The 14,639-nt window shown below is 36.0% G+C and overlaps 1 protein-coding gene across 1 annotated transcript in view; it reads left to right on the plus strand.

Moving 5' to 3' along the window:
* The window catches only part of LOC111820056 (centlein-like), a 68,849-nt gene that overhangs the window by 33,027 nt on the left and 21,183 nt on the right, over positions 1-14,639 (plus strand). The window contains exon 5 of the mRNA XM_023728565.1: positions 39-158. Within this exon, the coding sequence (XP_023584333.1) occupies positions 39-158 (120 nt within the window). The remainder of the gene's footprint in view (positions 1-38; positions 159-14,639) is intronic.

A 14,639-nucleotide genomic window follows, 5' to 3' on the forward strand; every position in this document is an offset into this window, starting at 1 on the left:
ACATGTTAAGAAAGAAAGCAAATTCATTTTAAAAACAGGACTGATATCAGAAAAATCAAGAGAGCATATCCCCAACAACTTCAACAAGAAGATTCTGATGCTGTATGGAATGAACTAGCATATTTCAAAAGGGAGAACCAGGAGCTAATTATTGAAAAGTAAGTTTCTCTTTTTTAACAATATGGACTTAGATATACATATGAGAGAAATTTTTTGTGGCTTAAAGGCCATGAGAGACATACCTTATAAAATTTGAAAATGAAATAATCTGTTTTTTACCAACAAAAATGAAGAAAAAAGACGGGCATGTGTGTGTGTGTGTAGCAATAACTAATCTGTATACATACACATAGACACGCATACATATATATACGTATGTATGTATAGCAGTGACAAGTTGCATATTTGCTAGGGCTAACTGAAACTGTATAATATGATCTAGGGATTGTGTTAATTAATGTGGCTCTCATCTGTTGGAGGTGTCGTTCTTCATTAGCCTGTATTTTAGACACTGCCGTGCTTCATTTTTGGAATGAGGTGGAGAGGGGATAACCTAGCCAGCCATCCGTGTTTGATCTCCTGGATACATACGCAATGCAGAATGCCTGAGCTCTCTTGGTTCCCTGCCCTGTCCTGCTAATCCCAGCTGAGCTCATTATGGTGTAGCCTTGCTGCTACTCTTGGAGCCAGAGCTGTCCAAGCTAATTACTGGTAGCAGCAGAACTGCCTGTTAAGGGTCTGGTGTGGATCTGCTAACATGGTCCTTGGTAGTGACCTGCAAAAGACACGAGGGAATTGCTTTCTTTTTTCCTGTGTGCTGCCTGTCCTTTGGGCTTAATGCTGATCCCTTCACATAGGTCTTTTAGCTGCCATAAGTATAAAACTTGATGAAGGATACTCACATTTTAGAAAATATACTGTTTGCTTCCTTGATCTTATAATTCACAGACTATTATACTCAGCAGGGCAAAGAAAGAACACTTTTTTTTTTTTTGGTAAACAAAAAAGGAGTTAGACCAACATAATTAGCCTCTTCTGCTACTTAACTGTTTCTTTATTGAGACTTAACTCAGACAGACCATTGCAATTTTCCTGAAAGCCTACATGTCTTTTAGGTTGCTAGAATTTAGCAACGTGTGACATAATGCAATTGAATATCACTCAGTTTTCTTAGCTGGAAAGTGAGACTCTTATATATGATTGCACACGTAACTTTGGCTTGTAGCCTTTTCCATGTAATGATAAACTTTTAGGGAAATAACCATATCCAATTTAAATGTGTACTGCCAATTCCCTCTTAAAGTGTAGTGTACCCTATTACGGCTAAATGTTTGATACTGATAATGGAGTCTCTTATCTTGAAAATTGTTTTATAAATTACATATATTTGTCATGGAGATATTTCCTGATAATTTTTAAACAGCTTACTGAGATATAATTCACAAACCATACAATTTACCCATATGAAGTGTACAATGCAGTGACTTTTAGTATATTCAGAGTTGTTTATCCATCATCACAATTTTAGAACATTTTATCACCTCAAAAAGAAAACCCATATCCCTTAGCTGTTACCTCCTAACTCCCCATCTCCCCCAGGCCTAGGCAACCACTAATCCACTTTCTGTGTCTATAGTTTGGCTTATTCTGGACAAATGGGATCATATAATATGTGGTCCTTTGTGACTGGATTCTTTTACTTAGCATAATGTTTTTAAGTTTCATCTATGGCGTAGCATGTATCAGTACTTTCCTTGATAAACTTTACTGATCTTTTTGCCTCCAAAAAATAGTCAATTTTGGACAAAGTCCATTAGGTGAGGTATATAATCGAATTAGATGTGAGACCTAATCTATGCAAGAAAATTCATGCAGAGGTTAGCAGTAAGTGACACATTTTAAAGAATTTATTTATGAATGAAATAGAGCTAAAGAAAAAGTATTAAGGCCTTATTAGAAAGCTAAGGAACCCTTAGAATCCTGGCCTGTTCACTCAACAGTATTTTAAAGGTACAAACAGTCCCTTAAATTAAATAGTAACAACAACAACAAAATAAATTTAAAAATAAATAAATAAAAGAATTAAATGCAAAGAATCATTATTAAGGTATGATACCTGCTTAAGATCCATAATGTAGTAGCCAGTCATAAAAGTTATTTTTCAGATAAGTCTTAGTAAAAGATAATAAACTTCTGTTTGATAACATTCATAACGAATACTAGAGAACTGATACACACTTTAAATCCTTTAATAAAGGTTTTTTTTTGGGGGGGGCTGGTTATTTTGTGAAACATTCATTCAGTTAACAAATATATTTGAGTTACTGCTGTGTGACAGACACTATGCTAGGTAGATGAAATGGGAGCATCAGATAAGCTTTCTACTCTCAGGGAGCTTACTTGGAAACATGTTCAATATTAAATAGTCTTAATGAAGTGTCATGTTACAAATAAAACAAATGTGTCAGAAGGTACCATGATGATTCATTGAAATTTGTTTTACTGATGAGGACAGAAATTTTTTGTGTTTTTTTGGTGGTTGTTTAGTTTGTTTTTTACTTATATACAGTCCATTGCCATTATAGTATATGATTTTATGAGTTTTAACACACACGTATAGATTTGAATTACCACCACCTTAATCAGGATGCCAAAAAGTTCCATCATCCCTCAAGATTCCCTTTTCCTGGCCCTTTGTAGTCAGTCTTCTAACTTCTAACCTCTAACTTCTGTTAACCGCTGATTTGTTCTCCATCCCTATAGCATTGCCTTTTTCAGAATGTTGTATGATTTCAGAATCATACAGGCTGTAACTTTTTGAGACTGACTTCTTTTACTCAGTATAACGACTTTGAGATTCATTCATTTTGATTCATCCAGTTTGTACCTTTTTCATGCTGAGTGGTATTGTATTTTATGGGTGTACCACAGTTTGTTTATTTATATGCTGAAAGACGTTTGGGTCATTTTTAGTTTTTGCAATTATGAATAGAGCTGGCATAACAGGTTTTTGTGTGAGTATAATTTTTGTATTCTTTTAGGTAAATAACATTGCTGGGTCATATAGTCAGTGTATGTATAACTCTATAAGAAACTGCCAGTTTTCCTGAGCGCCAAGACCATGTTTCATTCCCACCAGAGATTCATGAGAAGCCAGTTGTTTAGCATCATTGCCAGCACTGTGTGTTGTCACTATTTTGTTTTAATCATTCCAACAGGTGTGTATTGGTATCTCACTGTGATCTTAATTTGGTCACCATGAGTCAGAATGGACTGATGGCAACTGGTTTAGTGTTTTGTTTTGTTTTAATGGCTAATGGTATTGATCATGTTTTCACGTGCTTATTTGCCATCGTTATATCTTTTTTGGTGAAGTGTATGTTTAAATCTTTTGTTCATTAAAAAAATTGGTTTGTTATTAAAGAAATAACTGTTGTTTCTTATTCTTAGGCTTCAAGAATTCATATTCTGTATACAAGTGCATAATCTGATATTTGGTTTGAAAATATATTCTCCCAGTCTGTAGATTGCCTTTTCATTCTCTTCACAGTGTCTTCTGCATGGCAAAGGTTTTCAATTTTGATAAAGTCTAATTTAGCAGTTTTTTTTATTTTATAGATCATGGTTTTGATATCATATCTAGGAATTTTTTGCCTTACCAAGATCACAAGTATTTTACCTTTTTTTTTTTTTTGGTAGAAATTTTATAGGTTTACATTTTATCTTTAGATCTGTGATCCATTTTGAGCTAATTTTTGTATAAGGTTGAAATTTATATATTTAGTTTTGGAAATGGATATCCAATTGTATCAACATCATTTGTTGAAAAGACTATCCTTTCCCCAATGAATTGTGTTTGTAACTTTGTCAAATATTAATTGACTGTATTTTTATGGGTCTTTTTTAGGACTCTCTACACAGAACAATCACCTGTTTTGGTGTAATGATTAGTTTAAAAAAATGAAAGTGTAGTCCCCTGAATATTTATAAGCCATGGAATAGCAAAAGTAACAAATTCAAGAAATATGTGTGGAATATAAAATGAGAACTGTAAATTATCAACAATTTAGACTGATTTGTTAAGCATGGTAAGAATGATGGCAGAAGTATCTAAATAAACCATTCAATAACCAGTGGTTAATCAAAGGATACATCATGCTCAATTTCACATCAGTATTCAACAAAGTTGGTCACACTATGTTTAAACAGATTTTTTTCTTGGACTCTGACATGCTCTCTTCTGGTTTTGCTTCTGTACCTCTGGACACCTCTTCACATTATCCTTCACCAGCTCATCTCCCTGTAATCAGCAACTTGTTGTGGTATTTTGGGACTTTGTGATAGACATTCTTCTGTACTTTGTATAGTCTCCCAAGACAATCTCATCTACTACCATGGTTTCAGTCATCATCTCCAGCTGTTTGACTTCCAAACCTGTGTCTGTAGATAGACCCTGCTTCTTAACGCAGCTCAGTATATCCAAATGTCTACACACCATCTCCCCCTGAACGTCTCAGTCAGATTCAACATGTCTTAAACCAAATTCATCATCTTCTCCTCCAGCTGCACTCCTTATCTAGTACTCTAAATCTCCGAATGGCATCATGATTTATCCATGTGCTCAAACTAGAAACCAAGGGGGTCAGAATTGATTTACCCCTTTTTCTGACCTCATGCCAGTCTATACCAAGTTCTGTTGAATCCACATCACAAATATCTCTAGAATATATCTTTTCTTTCCCCCCATCCTCACCACCAACTCCTTATCCAAACCACCTCCGTTTCTTCTCTGGTCAACTAAGTATTTCTGCCCTCGTTTTTATTATGCTTAACAAACCAGAATCTACATTGTTGATAATTCAGTTCTTATTTTATATTCGACACACAACTGGACCAGTAAGCAACATCATGATAAATGTAGAAAAGATTCAAGTTGTCAGCATTTCTTTTTACTTGGATCCACAATCAACACCCATGGAAGCAGCAGTGAAGAAATCAAATGACACATTGCATTTAGGCAAATCTGCTGCAAAAGGCCTCTTTAAAGTGTTAAAAAGCAAAGATGTCACTTTGAGGACTAAGATGTGCTTGACCCAAGCCATAGTATTTTCAGTCACCTCATATGCATGTGAAAGCTGGACAATGAATAAGGAAGACCGAAGAAGAATTGATGCCTTTGATTTACAGTGTTGGCGACAAATATTGAATAAACCTTGCACTGCCAAAAGAAGGAAAAAAATCTGTCTTGGAAGAAGTACAGCGAGAATGCTCCTTAGAAACAATAATGGTGAGACTTTGTCTCACATACTTTGAACATGTTATCAGGAGGGACCAGTCCTTGGAAAGGACATCATGCTTGGTAAAGTAGAGAGTTAGTGAAAAAAAGAGGAAGACTTTCAAGGAGACGGATTGACGCAGTGGCTGCAACAGTGGGCTCAAATATAGCAATGATTGTGAGGATGGCGCAGGACTGGGCAGTGTTTTGTTCCATTGTAGATAGTGTCACTGTGAATCGGAACCGACTCAAGGGCACCTAACAACAATAACTAGAATAAACTCATAAACATTTCACTTTCTCTTGAATTCTCTTCAGTTCATTTTTTTCAGTGTTGCAGAGTGAGCCTTTAAAATACAAAACTGATCATGTCTCTTCCTGTTTAAAAACATTTAGTTGTTTTCCGTTGCCCTTACACTAAATTTAAATTTGTTATATAACATATTCGAACATCTGGTCTTTTTTTTTTTTTTTAACCATTCCTGTTTCACTTGTTTTATATGTAAAGATAAGTATGAGAATGCAAAATATTTGCAAAGAATTAACTGATACTTTTCCCAGCTGATGCTGAGAATCCTGGTTAGAGAGCTTGTCAATGAAGAAAGAGTTGGAGCCACTTAGTAAAATAATTTAGAATTCATAATCAAAACTTCAATTTTATTTTATGGGTGTAGGGAGTTTTATCTCATATATTATAATTATGTATAGTCTTCTTTATTCCAGTGATGTTTTGATTATTTTTCTTTACAGATACAATGTACAGAAGGTTCAGATTAATGGCGTAGTTCAAGGTTGGAGTACATTCTGCCTCCCTTGGGTTAAGGGTTAAACATATTTATGCCGTAGTTTCAAAGAATATTTTATAAACTTTAATAATAAGTACTTAAGGAACTAAAATAAAAACGTATGGTATGACACTCAGCTCATTTTTTATTATCTCCAAAGCAAGACTTTGTCTTCCTAAGCAAGAATATTATTATTTTGATATGTAGAAATGAGGATTTTAGGAAATACATTTCTCTAACTTGAGGTGGAAATAAAATTCTTATTAAAAATGTCTGGTAATAGTGACAAATTTTAAAAACATGTAATTTTGGATAATCATTATCAGTACACCAAATACATATTAGGCTTTTCTCCCCCTGAGGTGAAATTCACATAACATAAAATTAACCATTTTAAAATATACAATTCAGTGGCATTTAGTGCATTCACATTGTTGTACAACCATCACCTCTGTCTAGCACCAAAGCATTTCATTACCCTCGGTGGAGACTTTGTACTCATAAAGCAGTTACTCCCCATTCCCCTCCTGCTCAGCCCCTGACAGTCACTAATCTGTTTTCTGCCTCTATAGATTTACCTTTTCTAGATATTTCATGTAAATGTCACTTTTTATCTCTGACATCTTTCACTTAGTATAATGTTTTCAAGGTTCATCCATGTTGTAGGATGTATCAGTGCTTCATTCCTTTTTAATAGCTGAATAATATTCCATTTTATAGGTATACCACATTTTGCTTATCCATTCATCCACTGATAAACATCTGGGTTGTTTCTACTTTTTTTTCTGGCTGTTGTAAATAGTGCTGCAATAAACATTCATACACAAGTACTTGTTTGAATAACATTTTAGATTCTTTTGGGTATATATGTAGGAGTGGAATTACTGGGTCATATGGTAGCGTAGTGGTTAAAGCTTGACTGCTAACCAAAAGATCAGCAGTTTGAATCCACCAGACAATCTTTGGAAACTCTATGAGGCAGTTCTACTCTGTGCTATAGGGTGGCTATGAGTCGGAATTGACTGGATGGCAGTGGGTCTTTTGGTTTTATGATAATTCTATGTTTAACATTTTTAGGAACCACCAAACTTTTCCATAACAGATGTAACATTTTACATTCTTACCAGCAGTGTACGGGGGTTCCAATTACTCCGCATCCCCACCAACACTATTGTCCTTAAAAAAACAAGCTAGCCATCCTAGTGGGTGTGAAGTAGTGTCTCACTGTGGTTTTGTTTTGTATTTTCCTAATGACTAATGATATTGAGCATCTTTTCGTGTGCTTATTGGCCATTTGTATATCTTCTCTGGAGAAATGTCTCTTTAAGACCTTTGCTCATTTTTAAAAATTGGGTTGTTTGTCTTTTTTGCTATTGAATTATAAGGTTCTTTTACCCTCATCAGATATATGATTTGCAAATTTATTCCATTCTGTGGGCTATCTTTTCACTTTCTTGCTAGTGATGCACAAAAGTTTTTAATTTTGATGAATCCAATTTATCTAGTTTTTTATTTTGTTGCTTGTATCAATTACCAAACCCAATATCATGAAGATTTACCCCTATGTTTTCTTCTAAGACTTTTGTGGTTTTAGCTCTTATACATAGGTTATTCATCCATTTTGAGCTGTTTTTATACGTGGTGTGAGCTAGGGGTCCAAATACATTTTTTTGTATGTGGATATCCAGTTGTCCCACATGCTAGTTTTTTTATAGCTTTGACAAACAGGCTATATTGTTTACACGTAAAAGTTAATGGTCAGGCTTCTGTCTACCTTTCAATTGTTCCTTTCTATTTTAACCTTTGTCAGAACCATTTCTGTTGGAGCTCAGATAATGTTAAAAAGGGGCATGACATGAAAGGCTAAGAGTGATCCAAGGAGACTCATCAAGTCAGTTAAAAGCCAAAGATTAAAAATAGGGGTAGAAGACATTTGAGGGGTAACAAGACAATTACGTAAATGTGTTTATGCTTCAGAAATAAGTCCAACAGAAGTAACACAGGCTATTTATTTTAGGCCAGTAGTAAATCAGAATATAAGATTTGGGATAGTAGTGTAGCCAAGAGTGGGACAAGTTGTTTATCAGGGGCCACATGAAACACAGTGGATTTCAAGGCTTTCTGGGAGTAGGTTTGGAATTTCAGTTACTTTATGATTGAGAAGCAGAGGCAAGAAATTCATACACTGAGTTTGGAACTTATAGGAAGTAAACTTATCTATTAAGTATCTCTCAGTAAGAGTGGGTAATTTCAAGGTCAGAACAAGATTAGCATAAAGCCTAATTTAATGCCGAGTTAGAGCCCTGAAGCCCAGAGTCCCTTATATTCCTATTCCTATTCCTATCACTAGAATGCTTCAGAGTATGACGCAAAACAAGGCTTTTAGATGGGTTTTGAAGGAATCACTCATGGTGTTGAGAGTACTGGGGCCTGGAGGGAAGTAAACCATTGTAGCTAACCTAATAATGTATGTGAAAAATGCTTTTCAAGCTACCAAGTTTTATCGTATTAGTTACATACTACTGAATGGGTGGGGCCCTTTGTGTTGCTTATACTTTCATTCATTAATTCAGTAAATGTGCTAGGCATTGGAAGCAAAATACTGAGGAGAACACACACGGCTCCAGGCTTCCTGGAGCTTCGGTTTTTGGGGGACACAAGTAATAATCAAATAAATACACAAATATATAATTGCAAACTGTGATTAATATGAAGATAAAGATCTTCTATGCTTTTCCATTTTTATCTTTTTTCCCAGATTCTTTCTACTCTTCTCTCTTTCTCTTTCCTGACCTCCCCCATCTCCCACAATTTTAACATTGTGAGTTTTTAAAAATATTTTTCATCTTTATTTTTATTGTATTTTGTTGTACTGTCAACAAGATTGTAGGTTAAGAAAACCAAAGGCAGAAATTTCACTAGAGTAAATGCCAACTGTTATAGAAACAACTTCCACTAAAGTCTTCTGCAACGAAGATATTTTTATAGTGACATATCAGAAAACAGAATGAGAGATTGACTGCAAGCACTTAGACTATTAACAGACGAAAATCCAAGGAAGTCCAATCTGTAAGTGCTTTTTATACAGTTTTGACAGGTGCTGATCCACTATGAGTAAATTACTTACAGACTATGACTGGTTAAAGTAAAGACAAAGAACTAAGATCATGATTGGGTGACCTTTTCTTGTTTTCCTTTCTAACAATTTAGTCTCTTGATGCAGGAGTGCTGGGTCTGTCATATGATGGTTGTTTTTTATTTATTATGTGGTCTACATGTGATATTGAGTAGATCTTTAACTCACTTCTTGGAGTAAATTGTTACTTAGTTTTGGTTCACGCGTCCACTGCCCATTCAGCTGGTTAGAGCACTCTGTCTCACTTCTTTGATGTAGTCTGCTAGTGTTTTAAGCTTTTCATATTCTGACAAACAAGTTAGCCTTTTCCAGTTATGGCTTGCTATTGTTAGGTTAACCCTTTATCACAAGTAAATTTTGGGTTTTTATTTTCTAACTCTTGAGATGAACTTTTGGTACTGGTCTCTTAAGTTGTTTTCATACATTTGAGAGCATGTATATGCTTTTTTTTATTTTTGAGGCTTCACATATAGTATTTTTAATTTGTTTGCCACCTTAATTTGTTTTTACACATTTGAGGCACTATATTTGTTAATTTAAAAATCACTTAAGGAATTAAATAGGAAATTTGTAAGCTTTTCGTTAATTAACACTTCATATTTCTTTGAAGTAGAACATTGCAGATCTAAATATGAAGGGTAAAACACTGAAGCTTTTAGAGGAAAACAGTAGAACATCTTTGTGACTTTGTAGTAGGTGAAGATTTCTTAATTCAGACAAAAAAACTAAATATAAAATAAAAATTGATAAACTGTACTATCTTAAAAATCAAGAACTCTCTTCATTGAAAGATACTGTTTTGAATGAGTAAAAAAGCAATTCTCAGAGTGAAAAAAATATACCTTGCAGTATGTGGAAATAAACAAAAAAACAAAATAAAAACCACCCAAATAAGGAAGCCAGCACAACTTGGCCAAGGCAAGGTTTTGGAAGCTCCATAGACACATCCAAACTCCCTGAGGGACTGAATTGCTGGGCTGAGGGCTGTGGGGACTATGGTCTCAGGGAACATCTAGATCAGTTGGCATAGCATAGTTTATAAAGAAAATGTTCTGCATTCTACTTTGGTGAGTAGCGTCTGGGGTCTTAAAAGCTTGTGAGCAGCCATCTAAGATACTCCACTGGTCTCACCCTGTTGGGAGCAAGGGAGAATGAAGAAAACCAAAGACATAAGGGAAAGGACTAATGGACCACAAGTACCACGGCCTCCACCAGACTGAGTCCAGCTCAACTAGATGGTGCTTGGCTACCACCACCAACTGCTCTGACAGGGATCACAATAGAGGGTCCTAGACAGAGCTGGAGAAAAATGTAGAACAAAATTCTAATTCACAAAAAAAGACCTAACTTACTGGCCTGACAGAGACTGGAGAAATCCCGAGAGTATGGCCCCTGGATACCATTTTAGCTCAGTAATGAAGTCCCTCCTGAGGTTCACCCTTCAGCCAAAGATTAGACAGGTTCAGAAAACTAAAGGGTCACACCAGTGCAGGGACAAGGACGAGAAGGCAGGAGGGGACAGGAAAGCTGGTAGTGGGGAACCCAAGGTGGAGAAGGGAGAGTCTTGACATGTCATGGGGTTGGTAACCAGTGTCACAAAACAATATGTGTACTGATTGTTTAATGAGAAGCTAGTTTGTTCTGTAAACCTTCATCTGAAGTACAATAGTAAAAAAAAAAGAAAAGAAAAGAAAAAAAACACCCAAATAAGAACAAAGTCTGTTTATTCAGAGCTTGCTATGACTGGGTAATCAGCCACCTTCACTTTCATTTGGCAGAGACTCAAAAGCAGGCAGGAGAGTTGGAAACCTGTATAGAGGAACAAAGGAACACTTTAGGTATGCCTTGATTGGAGGATATTGGCATGGGGAAAGTGGAGGCAGGTTAACTAAAATACGGCATTTTATGTGATTGGTTGGGAGGAGGGCATATTTGACGTTCTCTGCTTGGTCCTAAGTGAGAAGTAGGGACTAAAATTAAGGAAGCTTCCACTTATTAATAAAAAACTCAAAACAAACTCATTATCATCAAGTCGATTCCAACTCATAATGACCCTATAGGATAGAGTAGAACTGCCCCACAGGATTCCCAAGGAGTGGCTGGTGGATTCAAACTGCTGACCTTTTGGTTAGCAGCTGAGCTTTTAACCCCTATGCAACCAGGCCTCCAGTTATTAATCAAGTTCTGGCCATTTTGGGCCCATTTTTACAGGGATTGTTGTTTGGCTTTCCTGGACTGGTAGCTGCAGGTAGTGATTTGACTTCCTGGGATGGATGCTGCAGATCATGGTTAGACTTCCTGGGATGAATGGCTGCAGACAGTGGTTTGTCTTCCTGGGATGGGTGCTGCAGATAGTAGGTCAGAGTTTTATTTTTATATATGGCCTGGTCATTGTCCATTTATGTTCATTCTGTCTCTCAAGTAGATAGGTCCAACAAAGGATTAGTATCCAGAATAGACGAGGAATTCCTACAGATAAATATGAAAAAGATCATAGTCCCCTGGGACAAATAAGTCGGTTGGCATAACTTAGTTCATAAAGATAATGTTCCAAATCCTAGTTTGGTGAGTTGTATATGGTGTCTTAAAAGCTTGCGAGTGACACATCTAAGTAAACTATTGGTCTCTTCCCATCTGGAGCAAGGAGAGTTAATGAAATCGAAGACTCAAGGAAGAAATTAGTCCACAGGACTAATGGCCAACCAAACCACAGCCTCTTCTAGCCTGAGACCAGAAGAACTAGATGGTGCCTCTCTACTACTACCAACCATACTGACCAGGGATACAAAAGAAGGCCCCGATTAGAATGGGAGAAAAATGTAGAACAAAACTCAAATTCATAAAAAAGACCAGACTTACTGGACTGATAGAGACTAGAGGAACTCCTGATAGTATTGCCCTAAAATACCTTTTTAACCTGGAACTGAAGCTACTGTAGGTCGCCTTTCAGCAAAAGAATAGATTGGCCTATAAAATAAACAATCCTTTAAACAGTCAACTATACAAGACCAAATGGTCAAAATTTACCCACAAGCAAAGATGAGAAGGCAAGGAGGGGCAGGGAAACAGGATGGATGAAAAAGGGGTCAGCAGGGTGGAAATGGTGAGAGTGCCTACACATTGTGGGGACTATAACCTATGTCACAGAACAAATTATGTATGAATTGTTGAATGGGAATCTAATTTGCTGTGTAAACTTTCACCTAAAACACAATAAAATTTTCAAAAAATATATGAAAAAGGCAATCAACCAAATAGAAAAATGAGTAAAACGCTTGAACAAATATTTCACAAAAGAAAACATCAAAATAGCCATTACACATAATAAAAAGTATCTTTTTCTAGCTTCCTAAATTTGAAGCTTACATCATTGTAGGTCTTTCTTATTTTCTAATGTAAGCATGTAGCATTGTAAATATTCATCTAAGAGCTGCTTTAACTGTGCTTCACGTATTTTGATGTGTTTTCATTTTCTGTAAATTCAAAATATTTTCTAATTCCTCTTGGAATTTTTCTATGAAAGAAGTATTTAAAGTTGGTTTTTAAATTTCATATATTTGGAGATTTTGCAGACATCCTTCTACTGTTGGTTTCTAATCTAATTCTATTGTGATCATAGAAGGTACTCTGCATAATTTAACTTAATATCGAGAATTGTCTTATGGCCTAGCATGTGGTCTATCTTGGTAATTGTTCCAAGGCAATTGAAAAGAATATGTATCTTGCTGTTTTGGGGGTAGAGTGTTCTATAAATGTCAACCAGGTCAAGTTTGTTAATAGCGTTTTTTAAATCTTCTATATCCTTACTGATTTCTGTCTACTTTTTCCATCAGTTGCCAAGAGAGGTGTGTTAAAAATCTCAGATTAAGTATTTTCAGGTATTTTAAATGTCTAGTTAGTGCAGATTTAGAGTATCCTTTACTCTAGGCTTGTTTGGACCTCTAATTAGAGTGACCCTTCTGGGTTTTCTGCTGAATGTCCCTGTGTTCAATGAAGATTCTGATCAGAATTCATATGTCTCCCAATCCTGAATGAGCTCTTAGAAGAATTCTGTTTATAGCTCCCATTATTTTTCTGTCTGGCCTCGAGGAGTTCCATAAGACTCGTTAGCAACTAAATTTTTAGCCACAAACTCAAAGGAATTCTTATGAAGATTTCTGTAGCTCTTTCTCTTTTAGCTTCCTCATCTCTGGTACTGTACCTTGCAAATTACAGCTGTTTTAGCTTTCACAAATTCCAATCTGTTTTCTTCAATTTAGTGAGAGAGCCCTGGTGGTGTAGTGGTTAAGAGCTATGGCAAGCTACAGCTGCTAACCAAAAAGATCAGCAGTTTGAATCCGCCAGCAGCTCCTTGGAAACCCTATGGGGCAGTTGTACTGTGCCCTGCAGGGTCACTATGAGCTGGAATCAACTCGAAGGCAACGGGTTTGGTTTGGCCGTCTTCTTGGGTCTCCTCTCCCTGTAACACGGTCTAGAACGTGCCTTCAGGCAGAAATTTGGGGCTATCTTTAGGGGTCATTTTATTTCCTTTCTCTCAGGGATCACGGTTATGTCCAGTGTCTGAAAATAGTTGTTTCATGTAATTCGTCAGTAGGAAATAGATTTCAAATTGTAGTCCTCATACCAAACTGAGTGTCAGAACCACCGGAATCAGTGAGGAGTAAATCAGTCAGTACGCAGCCAATGCTCACCTTGCTCAGATGTGCCTGGGCACTGACTTTGTCCACCCCCTCTGACCTGCTCCTTAAAATGTGGTTTGCTGATGACTTGGTTTGACTCAAGAACAAGGTGCTCCCTGATGTCTGTAAATACTTCTTATTAAGAGCAACGTCTTTGTGAGTTCTTCCTAATAGGAACAAGCTGTAAGCATAGCGTATCTGTAAAGAACCAGGAAATAACGTTTCCAACAGTTGCAGCCTGTGTTTTGCTGTTGAGATAAGCTACTTCTGCTTTTGCTTTGTGGCGCCATCTTGCTTCCAGTATGTTCCTAAGTTCTTGGCCAAACAAATCAGGAACCTAATCCAAACTTAATCACTGTGTGGGTGGGTGTATGTGTTCTTTCCATCAACAGTAACCTGCCTGAGAAACTACTAATATATACCATATCCCAATTTTTAAATCTTATATATGTGTATTTACACAAACCAGAAAAAATGTAAGTATACACATCAAACTGTAAACATCAATTTTTTTAAGAAATAGATTGAGTGAGGAGAAGAGAGCACTTGTTTTTTACTTTATATTTCTTATATTGTTGAGTACATAAATGTTTAGAATTGTCATATCTTCCTGGTAAATCATTTCTTTGATCATATATAATGACCATGTTTATCCTTAATTTTTTTCCTAATATATATTTTGCTTTCCATTTTAGCAATTTTCTTTAGCTTTGTCTGTTTGCTATTTAATCAATCCATTGAGTTTTTTATTTCAATTATTACAT

This window comes from Trichechus manatus, unplaced genomic scaffold (assembly GCF_000243295.1).
Source record: "Trichechus manatus latirostris isolate Lorelei unplaced genomic scaffold, TriManLat1.0 scaffold00025, whole genome shotgun sequence".
NCBI classification, from domain to species: domain Eukaryota; kingdom Metazoa; phylum Chordata; class Mammalia; order Sirenia; family Trichechidae; genus Trichechus; species Trichechus manatus.